At 35.4% G+C, this 16450-nt stretch overlaps 1 protein-coding gene across 4 annotated transcripts in view; it reads left to right on the forward strand.

The window, feature by feature from the left end:
- SEMA3D (semaphorin 3D) overlaps positions 1 to 15472 on the forward strand; it is a 206623-nt gene extending 191151 nt beyond the window's left edge. For all 4 annotated transcript variants that reach the window (XM_059934032.1, XM_059934031.1, XM_059934034.1 and 1 more), the window contains 2 exons: positions 5850 to 5989; positions 12774 to 15472. In XM_059934032.1, the coding sequence (XP_059790015.1) occupies positions 5850 to 5989; positions 12774 to 13199 (566 nt within the window). In that variant the 3' untranslated portion in view covers positions 13200 to 15472. The remainder of the gene's footprint in view (positions 1 to 5849; positions 5990 to 12773) is intronic.
- The last annotated feature ends 978 nt before the right edge of the window (positions 15473 to 16450 follow it).

The raw sequence follows: 16450 nt of genomic DNA on the forward strand, positions 1-16450 counted from the left end.
TTGGCCATCTGTACGTCTTCTTTGGAGAAATGTCTATTTAGATCTTCTGCACATTTTTTGATTGGGTTTTTATTTTTGGTTTGTTTTTGTTATTGAGTTGTATGGGCTGTTTGTATATTTTGGAAATTAAGCTCTTGTTGGTCGCATCATTTGCAAATACCTTCTCCCAGTCCGTAGGTTGTCTTTTTGTTTTGTTTATGGTTTTCTTTGCTGTGTAAAAGCTTGTAAGTTTGATTAGGTCCCATTTGTTTATTTTTGCTTTTATTCCTATTGGCTTGGTAGACTGACCTAAGAAAATATTGGTACAATTTATATCAGAGAAATATTTTGCCTACATTCTCTTCTAGGAGTTTTATGGTTTCATGTCTTATACATAAGTCTTTAAGCCATTTTGAGCTTATTTTTGTGTATGGTGTGAGGGTGTGTTCTAACTTCACTGATTTACAAGTGGCTGTCCAACATTCCCAGCAACACTTGCTGAAGAGACTGTCTTTTCTCCAGTGTATATTCTTGCCTCCTTTGTCAAAGATTAATTGACCATACCTGTGTGGGTTTATTTCTAGGCTCTCTATTCTGTTCCATTGATCCATATGTCTGCTTTTATGACAATACCATGAGGTTTTGATTACTGTAGCTTTGCAGTATTGTCTGAAGTCTGGGAGGGTTATGCCTCCTGCTTTGTTCTTTTTCCTCAGGATTGCTTTGGCAATTCTGGGTCTTTTAAGGTTCCATATAAATTTTAGGATTATTGGTTCTAGTTCTGTGAAAAATGTCAGGGGTAACTTAAAAGGGATCTCATTAAATCTGTAGATTGCCTTGTGTAATATGGCCATTTTAACAATATTAATTCTTCCAATCCAAGAGCATGGAATGTTTTTCCATTTCTTTAAATCGTCTTCAGTTTCCTTTATCAGTGTTTTATAGTTCTCAGTGTATATGTCTTTCACCTCCTCGGTCAGGTTTATTCCTAAGTATTTTATTTTTTTTGATGAGATTTTAAAAGGGATTTTTTTTTCTTTTTCTTTTTTTAACTTTCTCTTTTTGATGCAACCAATTTCTGTATGTTGATCTTGTATACTGCTACCTGGCTGAATGTGTTTATCAATTCTAGTAGTTTTTGTGTGAAGTCTTTAGGGTTTTCTATATATAGTATCATGTCATCTGCATACAATGACAATTTTACCTCTTCTCTTCCAACTTGGATACCTTTTCTTTCTTTTTCTTGTCTGCTTGCTGTGGCTAGGACTTCCAGTGCTATGTTGAACGGGAGTGGTGAGAGTGGGCATCCTTGTCTGGTCTGGATTTCAGCAAGAAGGCTTTCAGCTTTTCACTGTTGAGTGTTGTGTTGGCTGTTGGTTTGTCATAAATAGCTTTTGTTATGTTGAGGTATGTTCCCTCTAAACTCACTTTGATAAGAGTTTTTATCATGAATGGATGTTGAATTTTATCAAATGCTTTTTCTGCATCTGCTGAGATGATCATGTGGTTTTTGTCTTGCTTTTGTGGATTTGGTGTGTCACATTGATTTGCCTATGTTGAACCATCCTTGTGACCCTGGGATGAATCCAGTTTGGTCATGGTGTATGATCTTTTTCACATGCTGTTGGATTTGCTTTGCTAATATTTTGTTGGGAATTTTTGCATCTATATTCATCAAAGATACTGGCCTGTAATTTTCTCTTTTGGTAGTGTCTTTGTCTCGTTTTGGTGTCAGGGTAATGGTGGCTTCATAGAATGACTTTGGGAGTGTTCCCTCCTCCTCAATCTTTTGGAAGAGTTTGAGAAGGATTGGTATAGTTTCTTCTCTTATTGTTTGGTAGAATTCCCCAGTGAAGCCTTCTGGTCCTGGACTTCTGTTTGCAGGGAGTTATATTATTTCAGATTCTATTTCACTTCTAGTGATCAGTCTGTTCAAATTGCCTGCTTCCTTTTGATTCAGTTTTGGTAGGCTGTATGTTTCTAGAAACATGTCCATTTCTTCTGGGTTGTCCAGTTTGCTGGCATATAATTGTTCACAGTATTCTCTATCAGAGGCAATTTGACTCCCAGATTCATTGTCCAGTTCTGAACTCTCGCCTGTGTGCAAGACTTGTATGCTCTGTGCCTGCTCAAGAACCCCTCTCATATGCCTAATAAGAATCTCAAATTATACCTGAGAAAGAATTCTTGTCATTTTCTCTAAAACTTATTTGTTCTGCAGACTTCCCCATATTAATAAATAGCACCACCACTCACCCAACTGCTTTGTCAAAAAGCAGCTAGGAGTCATCTTTTTATGCTTCTCTTTCTTTTACATCTTATCACCAGCCTCTCAGTACAGCCCTTTGGCTCAGTGGTCACAACTGCTACTTCTCATCACCTCCACAGATGCCATCCTAACCAGACCCACCAGAACTCTTCAGTAGCTGCTAAACTGGTCTCCCTGCTTCCATGCTTGCCTCCCTTCAGTCTAGATCCCACTCAGTAGCCAGAGTAACCTCTTTATAAACTTCAGTCAGGGGGCTTCCCTGGTGGCTCAGTGCTTAAGAATCTGCCTGCCAGTGCAGGGGACACGGGTTTGATCCCTGGTCCAGGAAGATCCCACATGCCACGGAGCAACTGAGGCCGTGCACCACAACTACTGAGCCTGCACTCTTGAGCCCACGTGCCACAACTACTGAAGCCCGCGTGCCTAGAGCCCGTGCTCTGCAACAAGAGAAGCCACTGCAATGAGAAGCCCACGCACCACAGCTCAGAGTAGCCCCTGCTCGCCACAACTAGAGAAAGCCCGTGCGCAGCAATGAAGACCCAACACAGTCAAAAAAAACACACACTTTAATCAGATCTTGTCACTCCCTTACTCAGAATCTTTCACTAGCATCTTAGAGCAATTAGTAAAAACTCCACAGCCTTTACCATGGCCTGCAAGATTCTACCTGATCTGGTTCCTAACACCTTGTCTGATCCTCACAGCACTGTGGCATAGCTTGCTCACAGGCTTTCTCTTTTTCAAAAGCACCAGTCTGGTTCCTACCTCAGCCCTGTTGGCATTTGTTTCCTCTGTACCTGAAGAACTCTTCACTTCAGGTGTCCACGTGGCTCCATCTTCACATCATTTAATCCCATGATTGAAATGTTAATTTCTCAGAGACACCCTTCCTGACTAACCTACCTGAAATACCTTTCTTTCCTTCTAACCCTAATTATTCCCTAATCTGCTTTATTTTTACTTGTAATGCGTAACACAGCCAGATACTATATTCTTTATTTATTCATTCACTTGATAATTTTGTCTCTGTCACTGGAATATAAAGGTGGTGAATTTGCCTGTCATAGTCATCAGTATATTTCCTGCACTGAAAGCAATGCCAGTATGGTAGTCATGCAAGAATATTTGCATAATGCATAGGTAAAAGGAAGGATACCCAGATGGAGAGCACTTGAGCTGTGCCTTAAGGAAACAATCAAATTTTACTAAGTAGATGAAGTAACAATTATTAAAATCAGAAAGAATTCACATAGGTTTTGTTAAGTTTGTGATGATCCCTCTGTTATTGTCTAGAGTTTACTCTATAGGTGCTAAGGAGCTATTTCATATTACTAAGAAAAGTTGTTTTGTTTTTAAAAATAAAAGTAATTTATACCTGTTTGGTGACTGACTGGAATAGGAGAAGCCAGAGACAGAGAATCAATTGTGAGAATTAAAGTAGAGATTATGAGGGTATTTACAAACTAAGCATTTTCGATCTTAGGGGAGAGAAAGGGTCACATCTGAACACCTGTCTCTGGTAAAGAAGAAAGGAGATGACTTGCTTATAACCCACCATAAATATGTGTTGCACTGACTTGGTCAAGTCTTGAATAACTGGCAAATAGCTGTTTCGTTTCTTCCTTCCTTCCTTTGTTCATTAATTGTTATATACTGTGATACTGCATGATTATTAATGATATAAAGTCAGTAATTCATGTAGATGAACTGTGTTTAACAATGTTAAACACATATAATCTTGCTGCAGTGACTTCAGTGACATGTCATATGTGTATTCTAAAGAAATATTCCAGATATTTCTCTATGAAAAAAAATTTTTGCCTGCAATCTGGAAGATTAAAATATTATCTTTAAAATTATTTTATACTTAATGAGAAGATATTCTGCTATTTAAAAACATTATTGTATACAGCTTTTGCACTTTTAAAAATGGATAGTAACAGAACATTATATATAGTATGTATGTATATATGTGTGTATGTGTATATATATACATACATACATATAGGTTTAAATTTAAAAATAGAAAATTTTAAACTCAGAGATAAAACAAACATTATTGGAAGAAACAATAAATTAATTTCCAGTCAAACTGATGTAGGGATGACTTTGTTTCAAAGGGTCACTGTTTCTACTGAGTTGAAGATGGATTTCTTATAATCAGCTCACTATTTCACTTTTCCAGTTGATTTCACTAATTTATCTTTCACTGAATTGACTAATTCTTTGGTTGAATCCGTCTAATTGAGTTTCTCCCGAGCCCTTGCCCCATCACCTAAACAATCAGCCTGCATCCTCCCTGCTTTGTTCATGAACTCCCTTTGCTCAGGAAAATGGTATCTGTTACTATGAAGTGATGCGTGTCTTTCTCTTCCGTGATCGGCACTGGTGATCTTCCTGTGCATTAGGAATTTATTAGCTGTGAAAATCGTGGCTATAACCTGTTAAATTGCCAGAAGAGAGTGGATAGATTACAGATTTCAAGTGGAATCCACACATTTTGAAGGTTAGGTAAGGTTAATTCATAATGGGGTCAGCATGTTTGACTTAATCACTGCTGGTAAGACACAAATAAGTTCAAAAGAAGTTTCTTGAAAAGAAGCCTAACTATTGGATGCACGTGCATTCATGCCATTTGCTGATAATTCTGCGTGCTTAGGTTTAGGATTCACTTAGGCCCCTTAAGCCTCACTCTGGTTTATGCCTAAAATGCTAGGTAGGCCCATCTGCAGAATTGAGACATCTGAATATACGATGAAAAAGTGCATGTTTGGGCCAGGCTGAGAAGCCGTCATTTTTTATTTGATCAAATCTGAGCTACAGATCTTAGATCACACATGGGACACAGCCTTTGGCTACTCTGGAAGGAATGTATTTCAGATGGTGCAGTTGATTTATGAGAATAAGGTGTCTGAGACACTGATACTTTAGCCTCCCATTAACTATCTTATAGCAAATGCATGTTGGGCTAAAATATCCCTCTTTGAATAAAAGAGAACATTTTTTGGTAGATAATACAGATAAGGTCCTGATTCTGAGTATTAGAGCATCTAACTTATTAGCATCATCATAGAGTTTCATTAAGTATAGAGCACTGCACTTACTTTTCTGACATCAAAATGTCATATGGTCATAACATATGGTTATATGTTATATGGTCAGCTCTGTGGACCAAATTATAATAGAATTTCTCTTTAGAGGTAAGATAAATTTCTCTTTAGAAATATTTGCAGAATTAGTTATATTTTATATAAATTAAAAGGCATTAAAGCATTAAAAGATGTTGAAGTTTATTCAGTTCAGCTCAGAGAGGCTCAGTGTTTAAATTTGGATCTTGTGAATTCTTATTTTAAAAAAGAAATTGCAAAAAGTTAATATATTGATGAAAGAGTAAAAATTGCAGTGCAGGGATAGAGTTTTAAAAATCAATCTATTAGATAGTATTTTACTCTCAGGTTACAACATTATAACATGAATTTCCTTTCTCTTTAATAATGTGTATGAATCTTTCCTCCATGGCATCTGTTCTAAATCAGTCTATTTTCCCATTGCTTTTAAAATCGTGTCAAGGTTAATCTCCTATTCCATGTTTGCTTTCCAGGCATTAGTCATGAAGCTGCTGATGAAAAGGTGATTTTTGGCATTGAATTTAATTCAACCTTTCTGGAATGTATACCTAAATCACAACAAGCATCTATTAAGTGGTATATCCAGCGGTCAGGAGATGAATATCGAGAGGAGGTAAGTTATAGTCATCAAAGAATGCTCACCTTGAGGGAAACAGTGTAAAACTTAAATCAAGTTTAGGTTGTGAGAGGAGATGTTCAACTTTTAGTGCCAAGTGGAGCTCTTATCACTACTTGATAACAAGGAAAATAAAATTTTATACTCTAGCACCCAAGGTAACAATGCCTTTGAGATATGAATAGGCCAATTTAATGCAAATGTGTTAATAAATACATTTAAAAGCATATTGAATTTAAAAAATTTACAGGATTCTTCTTCTACTTTTTATTTTTCATTGATGGTCTATATTTTAGAATAATTCCCTGATCAAGAACAAGACTTTCCCCCCACAATAGCACAATGACTAAATTCTAACTCTCATTGGGTTCAGTTTAGATCATAAAATAAAACATGTCAAGTTTGTACAGAAATGGAAATATCTATCTTATCATATCATAGGAGCAAGTTGGATAAGTATCTGGACATCTGTACCTTTTCACTCTAGTGTATTAAAATTAAATCAACAGAGGGAAAAGTAATATGGATGCTCTACTCATTTTTTGACTTTTTTCTGTTTCAGTTTTTTTCTAACACATACATGTGATTAAAACATATCACAAAGATTTTGTGAGATATGTACGTTATATATGTTACTGAATTTAATGAGATGAATTTGGGTAGTCTGAGAAATCCTGTATTATTATTATTCAAATGTCATGCAACAAAGGTTAAATGACAGAATTTTTATATTTCTATTCTAATGCTTATGAGAAACCAGTGATACTCAATCTAGAGTTCTAAAAGTCCCAATATTAAACTAAGGACACTGTAATGGTAATGGAGTGAACACAGGCTCAGAATTAGATGCATTGAGTAATGATTCTTTGGTAATATTACTGAGGACTGTGGGCCGGAATTTTCTAAGGTAAATAAAATCAGTGCAAAAGTTACTGTCAAAATTAAATGAGAAAACACATACGAGAATGTGAATTTCAAAGCAGAGGATTACTCACAAGTGTAAAGTATGCATATAAAATTGCAGACACACTCTACTGGGAGGACGTGTGAAATACGAAACAGCACTGATGATGTGTGTTCACCCTGACTACTGAGGGTTCGTGAGCAGGTGGTGACTTCTCTAGCACTCAGTTTCTCTGCCATATAAGCAGGTGGACCAGATGTTCTCTAAAATATCAGCCTCCTTGTGAAGTCTATAAACATTTAAATAGTATATGTACTCGGTCAAACATTACTGTGTAGTAGTGGTTCTCAACTTCAGGTAGTTTTGCTCCCAAGGTAGTCACATTTAGCAATACCTGGAGACATTTTTGGTTGTCACGACTGGGTGGATGGAGGATGCTCCTGGCATCCAGTGGGTCGAGGTCAAGGCTGATGCTCACCGTCCTGCAGTGCACAGTACCTCACAGTAAACAACCATCCATCTCACCCGAATGCCAGTTGTGCTAAGGTTGAGAAGACTTGGAGTCAAAGAACCAAATTTTATGATAAGTGATTAATGTCAAGATATGTTCCACTGTTACATTAAGAAATTATCATTCTCTTCGTCTGAGAATAATTTCTCTTAGCAAAATATTGACATATTACTTCACATACTTAATACTAAGGGAATAACTTCCTTCTTTATGTCAGATTTCTCTGGTAAAACTTGATTCTTCATTGTTCCTGACATCCATAAGTTCTAAGAATATGGCATATCCATATTTATACTAAATGTTTAAGAGTCTCACTGTTTACCAATACATTTTGAAGTTTTATCTGACATAGAGGTGATTTAATTTCAAGATATAAAGCATTTATTATTTATCCATGAAATATTGCAAGGACATTATCTGAATTTTTGTAACATGCAGATTTTCTTTTAGATATATTGCAGTATTTTACTTTTGAATACCCCAAATGACTATTTTTAATTTTATAGTTAATAAAGTTTGATAATTTCTTTTCATTTAAATATCATTTTTTAACGATTTTTTTTCTCCATGACAAATTTAATCTGACTTTTAAAAAATGTGGAACTCTGCTTGGGGTACTCTCCCAGTTATAGATACGTACGTTTGCCTATGCATGTTTGCATTCACATCCTTCATGTTTCCTGAAAATGCTATGCATTACTTTCATGTACGTTTTAGGTATATCAGACAGTCATGGTGGTAGCATGCTCCATAAATTTCAATGGAGCAGAAACAGTGTATTTATTGATTTATACTTTAAAATATTTTAGCTGTAATGTTTCAACTGGTATTTTCATCTATCTTTGTAAACAGTTATACATTGTCCAGGATATGCAGTACTGCTTCCTGAACTGAGGAAAGGGGCAAAATCCAGACTAGATTTGAAGCATTTTTCCCAGCAGGATACCCTCTGCTCTTTACCAAGAAGGTCACAGTTTGAAATCTTTCCTCCACTCAAAAAAAGAAAAAAAAAAAAAAAGCCTGAGGGAAGGCCCAGGATCTCCTGTGACACAGAGGCTGTCACCAGGTTATTCTCTGCCAGGAGGAGAACATTTCCTTACTGAGTTGTTTCACAGTTGGGTGCTGTTGGGGAGGTCATGAGTCAGTTATTCACTGACTTTCTTATAAAGCTGTTCTTGAAATTGATGATGTCGGTGCTGTAACTAGCAAGTTAATCGTCAGTCCCCAAGCTTCTGTTGAACTTTTGAGATCTGAATAAATAAAAGAGGCAGTACCTTATACCATTTGTGATAGTAATTTTTCTGTGGCTTTTTAAAGTATTTTAAAAACATCTTCAAATATTTGTATTTTTCTATCTGTAGGCCTTCGTTTTATTTTTGTTACTCTTATTATAAAAGCAATATAAATGGTTTTGAAAATAAACAACTATGAGAACACTAAGTGTAGATAAGCACAAATACTATTCTGATATCTATTCCAGCTTTTTTTTTCCTACTTCCCATTACACTATAAGCATTTTCCCCTGCCATTCAATTTTAATACCATGTTTCCTGTCCCACATCCCTGCCATCCTGATGACACAGTCATCCACAGATGTTCCATGTTTTATTAAGTTCACGTAACCTCTTAAAAAAGTAATCAACTTTCCTTTAGCTAAATCTTTCTCTACTTGTCTATTTTCTTAGGACAAATTCTTAAATGTAAAATAAGTGAGTTAAAGACTTTAATTATCTTACAGCTTTGGATAAACAACTGCATATTGCTAATTTCTCATCAAAATCACCATACTGGTAAATTGCCTTACCTATCATTTGCTTGGTTTATGTTGGTATATTCATTTAAAAATTATTTTAACAAACCCTTTTATATTATAGATATTAACATTTTAATGTTATGCATATTATATGTAACTTTTTATTGTTTTCTATCTCTAAAAATTTTTGTGTGTCCCTAACACACACGTTTTATGTTTTATATAGACAAATCTATTGATTTATATCTATATGATTTCTCACTTGTGCTTAGAAGTTCCTTCCCCAATGAAACAGCAAATATATATATTCTAGTCATTTTATGATTTTATTTTTACAATTACAGTTTACATTTTATATTTACACTTACTTAAAGATATTAAATTAATCAAGGAGTGAGTTATGTATTCATTCGATTTTTTTTTTCTTTTAAATAATGAGCCAGTTGCCTCGGCACTATTTTTAAATAAGTCGTCTCCTATGTTTGTTGAAGAAGGGAGATATTCTTGAATCCCTAGTCACTTCCAAGACACGTGCAGTGCTTTAGCTATGAAAGACCTGACAGGTGAATTATCTGCAAAGGAATTACCATTAGGCTGCTATTATCAGAGAAGGAAGTCACTGACCTTTACCTGCTGCTTAGTACCTAACTGTCCTTTGTCACTTACCATGTTTCTCTTTTCATTTTAAATGAATTGCCCTTCACTGAAGATCTACATTGAATAATGCCAAATATATTATCCTTGTTCACATTAAGCAAATGGATAGTTGACCGTGGTTCAAGCATGGTTTTGATATGTAAGGCTGAGCAGTTTTTACTTATCACTTCTAAAGTGAAGAAAATTCCATGAGTTTAAATCACTGGCCAGAGATTACATTATCTCTTTGTAGAGGAGCTGAATTTTCTAAATTGACTCTGCTGACATTTCACTGTCGAGATGCAGTCTGCATAATGCATCCTATTCCAGCATGGAATGAAAGCACTACAGAGAATGGGAATGTAAAGTAGGCAAATGTTAATCAACCACTTAATTTCTGGGTCACAGATTTCTATCTCTAGATGGCAAAAATCCTATGAAAATACATCAATTCAAAATGTGTTTTATTAGAGATACCATGTCATGAAAGGCATATTTTTGAAATTTTAGGAACCGAAAAAAATCACTTAAATGATCTAATAGACATTAGATAAATCCAGAAAGAAATTCATTAAAGCAAACTTTTTATCTGTAGGTCAAAAACCAAAAGAAAAAGTAAGCATTCCATCAAAGAAAGGAAAGGTGAAGGACCACGATGGAGTAATGAAATGTCAGGTGTTTATGAAACCCTGAGTCCTGTAGGGACAGAAGTAGGCTGGAAAGGAGGGAAGGGGGCCAGACTTCAGAGTAAAATAACGTAAATGGGACACAAAAAGAGAATAGCAAAAATAATGATGAAGTGTTGCATAATATGTGTGAAATCACAAAGTCATCATTCCTTCCTGTCAGAAGCTTAAAAAGAACAATAAAAAATAGTGACTCAGAGCTGTGACAGTCTCTGAAAGCCACATTAAATGCAGTTTAAACATTAGCAAGAATACCAGCTGGGAAAGAATATACAGAGATGAACTGGAACTGAAGTCACGCACTTTGGTCGTCATGCTAGTAACCACAGGCCATTTTCCATTAAAGAATTACAGAAGTAAAGGCTTCAGAACATCACCTCTCCAGCAATAAGGCAGTAGTCTATGATGTTGCTAATAATACTTCACACTTAACCTTCAAAGAGCTTTACTTTTAACACCGCACATACACCGTATGCTGTGTCACCAACTTGATAAATGGGACACCAATCGGGGAAGATAAATGAGTAGTCATAGGAAGCAGAGCAGATAGGGACCAGAACCTAGGCTGTGGAGTCAGAGTTTCAATTTCATGTTCTAAGATATATTTAAATGAAAAAACAATAATTCCTACAATAAAATTATTTAAAGGAAGATATATAGTATGTGTTAAATTTGAGATTGATATTATTTTTTAATACTGATCCTTTAGAGCTCTACCAATTCAAATTCCCTTTTATTTTTGGCAGCAGATTCCTATAGTTTCTGAGAATGTAAGTTACTTCAACATTAGTTTGTATTACAGTAGCATTTAAAAATATCTGGGCCTTTAGATAAATCCATTAGAAAAAAAAAAAAAAACTACTACACACCAATTCACCAAATGGGCAAAGTAAGGGAAACAAACAGACCCCTGATGGTGTGGATTCATTGTAGAGCAAAGGCAGGGCTGGAGACATTTCAGCCTCATTAACCAGGGATCTGAGCTGTGACCTGTCTTTGGCCTTGTGTGGTACCCCGCCAGCTGCACTTCTCTGGCATAGAAGGTGGTTGGCCATATATTTGTTAGTTAACTGGGCTGGTAGCCAGAGATGTTTCTTTGCCTTTTCTCATATTTCCAGAATTGGAGGGATTTTTCCTACATATTTTTCACATAAAGATGCAAAGTATAGTCCACCCACTGTGAATAAATTTAATTTAGCCGTCTTTATGCCTCCTTGATTTCCATCAACTCTAAGTCTACAATACAGGGGCAGATGTGTAAACTGGGAAATCTTCCAGACTTCTTTGTTGTTGTTCTACTTAATGCTGAGCCGCTCAACAATACTCCACATTAAACAGGGCTCTTGTGTCGGTAAACATGCCTGTAGTTTATTGAAGATAGGTTCTCTATTCACACCAGATTGGAGGCTAGGCAAGCTTAAATGTTTGAATTGTCTTTCAGTACTATTGCTTCAAAGGGCAAAGAGCGTCACATTTCAGTGGAGGTTCTTTTTGTTCATTGAGCTTTCTCACACTTGAAATCACATTACCATGTTATAGTATACTGAGGTATGGCAAATATCTCCACAAATGACATAGTCTAAAGTATCATATAGACGTAAAGTATCAAAATTCAATCCATAGTAAAAAGAGAAATTCAGCTTTAAATGTTGCTAAACTTCTGACTCTATGGTCCTATTCAGTACAGCTCTAACATCCAAAAGGCTGTATCTTCCATGCCTTTCCACTTGACTTTTAACAAGTCACCACTTACAGTTTCCATAAGCTACTCAGATCATTTATTTGGCAATATCTAGCAAACATTAAATTCCTTTTGGAATAATTGCTCTCTTCTACATTACAGGTAGTAGTGTGCACTAAAGCTCTTTTTCTACACAATGACTGTCAGAGTCACATTCTAGCTCTGAAATTCAGAAACAAATTGGTGTTCTTAGTACACCAATTAGTGTCTGAAATCTTTGTAAAGATGGTCAATTGACAGTTTCCAGGTTTACTTCATTAATTTTCACAGCTTTTTATTCCTATCTGTAGACTGGGAGAAAAACTAACTATATTCCAAAGGCTCAGTTAGATGTAATAAGATGCAACCATACATCTTTGGGGGCTGTTACTTTAGTTGAAAGAGAGTTTAGTCACTCTCTTCGACTATGGCTGACAATACTATGCTTAATGACAGAGAGACAGGGATTGTATCTCTTAGGTTCATCTGAGTAAAACTATGTAGCCTCTTTGCATTTGCTCATAGCCCTCTCTGTTTCTCATTTATTGCCTACATTTTTCCAATTCTGCAGTTGAAACCCGATGAAAGGATCATCAAAACAGAATACGGGCTACTGATTCGAAGTCTGCAGAAGAAGGACTCTGGGATGTATTACTGCAAAGCACAGGAGCACACTTTTATCCACACCATAGTGAAGCTGACTTTGAATGTCATTGAGAATGAACAGATGGAAAATACCCAGAGGGCAGAGCACGAAGAGGGGCGGGTCAAGGATCTGTTGGCTGAGTCACGGTTGAGATACAAAGACTATATCCAAATCCTTAGCAGCCCAAACTTCAGCCTCGACCAGTACTGCGAACAGATGTGGCACAGGGAGAAGCGGAGACAGCGAAACAAGGGCGGCCCAAAGTGGAAGCACATGCAGGAAATGAAGAAGAAGCGAAATCGAAGACATCACAGAGACCTAGAAGAGCTTCCTAGAGCTGTGGCTACATAGTTTTCTATTTAATTTAAAGAAAAAATTCTTCACCTGCAAAAATACTGTCTTCTCTTTTATTCATCCTTATATTAACTCATAAGAGCTTTCCATGGAGTTCTGCTAAAGCACAAGAACAGTGATCTGAATAAGACTGTATCTGGTGGATATGGCATTAGTAAGGGCAAACCATTCATCTGAACCAATTTTCCAAGAACTAAACTTATACCTGCAAAGTATCAGAATTATCTCAAAAGAGGGGCTTTACATTTGTAAATGTTTTACACTCTGAGTTTTTGAATTTGTTATGTTACGTAAATAACTGAGCTAAGAAAGCGTCAAATTTGACATTGTAATAAGGTGCTTTATTTCCCTTGCATGGTCTTTAAGCATGGAGTTTACCATGCAGTTGTGCTATATGTTCTTATGAACAGATACATCATTCCACTCTAGAACTGGCTACCTGGTGGTAGGATTGGAGGGAAGACATAAGATACAGCTCACATTATCAACAAGAACTTTCCCAGTGAGCCATTCACTCTTGGTGCATGGTTTAGGAATCTGGAGAGGTGCATTACTCCTTTCAGACTCCAGGGGTTACATTTAGTGTCCTGGAGCGTTGATTTACTGAAGGGCATAAATGTTCCTCCCAGGATTCCTTATGACTTGTCAGGATAACAGGTTCACAGAGAGATGTTGGTGCTCAGTTATGTGTCTTTAGAATATATGCTGAGCTTTACAGGGACAGAATGCTTAATAAATATTTTAATAGGATATGGGAAAGCATTTTAATAAAATAAAGGAAACATCATGATGTATACTGCATCCTAATGGGAAAGCACGCAGCTGGGATTTGTTAAGAGAAAGAAAGAAAGACAGCCATAAATTCTGGCTTTGGGGAAAACTCACATCCCCATAAAAAGGAAGAACAATCACAAATACAGTGCGTGAAATGTACTGTAGCTTTACTCACTGGAATATAAGTAGCTGCCAATTTGTAATCCATCTGTTAAAAAAAAACTCTAGATTATAACAAACTGCTAGCAAAAGTCTGAGGAAAAGTAAATTTTCTAAAGAATCATGGGAAAAATGAATACAAATTTATTTACAACCAATGGGATTTCAGTATGTACTTCCTCTCTTTTTTCTAGAAATGCATCATGCTCTATAAATTATTTCTATTTACTGCCTTTATGCTCTCCCAAATATTGGATTATTAGATTTTATTTGAGTGAATAGGAAAAAGCAATATATACATATATAGAGAGAATTAGGTAGACAACAGTGGTGGGGAGCGGGAATACTATATATTTGTTGAATAACAGAACAAATGCAAAAATTTTGACAACGGAAAGGGTTAAATTAACTCTTTGACATCTTTTCTTCACACAATCTTTTTGCATTTCTGAGATTATATGCTGTAATTCAAGTAGCATTGTTTTAGTAATTTAATAATAAATAAGCCTACTGCATGTAAAGAAAACAAACTCACAACATTAACATAAACATTTTTTCACATTTTGTTAGCACTTTCAAATGTTTCCAATTTGTTCTTTCCTCTGAATATGTATGGTATGTTTCCTGCCTGTTTAAGAAGGACTCACCTTTCCTTCGTATAACACAAAACCCTCAGCCTTCTTCTGTTTTGCCTTTTCACGCCGTTTTTAGTGTGAAATGAAAAATTAGTCACTTCCTCACATGGAAGGCAGCTTTTCAGAAAACTAAATAGCAGACATAGCTCGTTTCTCATGCATTCTATGTGTCTTGAAAATAAAAGCCTGTGAGAACCCTGTGATTATAGGGCAACTTATTACAGAGTTCAGTATCATGTCTGTGACTGGCTTTATGCTCAAAACGTTCTATCTTACATTCATTGTATTTGCATTGCTTACCTACTCAAAGTAGTCACACTGATCTATGAGGTTAAGTCGCCTTTTGATATGATACTCAAATATTTGTAGATGTTTTACTGTAAGGAAAACTTAAGGAAGATAGTTTTGTTTTTTTTTTTAAGTGAACCAGAACAAATCACTCTATTAAAAAGTAATTCATAAGAATAGTTGTAGCAAGATCAGACTGCTAACAAGAGTGTTTGTAACTTAATTTGCTGGCTCAAAATGTTCCAGGAACTCATAGTAAGCTCAAAGCATATAAGTAGGAGCATGTTTTTTAAAAGATTTCCAAATATTTGTATATCAGACAGTAATGATCAAATTATGGATGGCTTTGGGAAAATTCCATGAAGCTCAAATGTTAGGATTGACTTGTGAAAATAAATTTGGTTTTCATCAAAATATGAATGTCCAAGCCATTTTTTAATTAATTCTTTCTAATCTTAGTTATTCAGAAAAAATTGGGGGGGACATTTTAATTTACAGCTAATATTCTGGCTGCTTTGGATCTAAAACTATTAATTTATGATAATTAAAATATATTTGAAATATTGTTAGTAAAATAAAAAGTCATATAATAAATAAACCATATGGGCAAAGATTTATGTGTATTTATAAAGACAGAAGACATCTAAGCTACTATGTTTAATTTTTGAATCTTTTAATTGCCTAGAACGCTTAGAAGAACAGTGTGAATATATTAAATCTAGAGATGAGATACAATATATACTTCCTCACCACTGAAAGTTTTTACCAAATTTTCTTTGAAATAATGAAAAATGAAATTATAGTTAATAGTTTCAAATACATTTGCTAAGAAATCAGCTCTTGGTGGAGAGGTCTTAAAATGTCTATGTTTATTCTTGGTTTTATATTTTTTCCCCTGTTTTGAATACATATGGCTCTGACTTGCATATTCTCATCTGCATTTCATTCCAGCTATTTATGCTGCTAAATGGAATCCTGACTGTCTGCATTCATTTACATTCAATGTATTGGGAATTTTAAGAGTTTGTTTAGAAATAGATAGTCTAAATAATTAATTTATATATAAACTGTTTCTTCCCCAAAGAGCTCAAAACAGTACATTCACATTATTGAATAAACATTTTTGAAAACCAACCAAATTATTTAAGAAATGGAAAACTGCCACAGAGAAATTTAGAAATTTGCAAAAGCCACAACAGTAGTGAAAAAATTATAATTCACACAATACCTCATCCATCCGTTGACTAAATAACGCTTATTTACAACATGCTGCCTGCAAAATGGTCTTACTCTTGAATTTCTCCTTTGGTCTATGTTTCGGTTCTTTATATGCTATTAATTTTTGTTTCTGCTGAATTGTGTAGACTCAACTAAAAAATAAGTTTACAGTTG

Source organism: Balaenoptera ricei, chromosome 9 (assembly GCF_028023285.1).
Source record: "Balaenoptera ricei isolate mBalRic1 chromosome 9, mBalRic1.hap2, whole genome shotgun sequence".
Classification (NCBI taxonomy): Eukaryota; Metazoa; Chordata; class Mammalia; order Artiodactyla; family Balaenopteridae; genus Balaenoptera; species Balaenoptera ricei.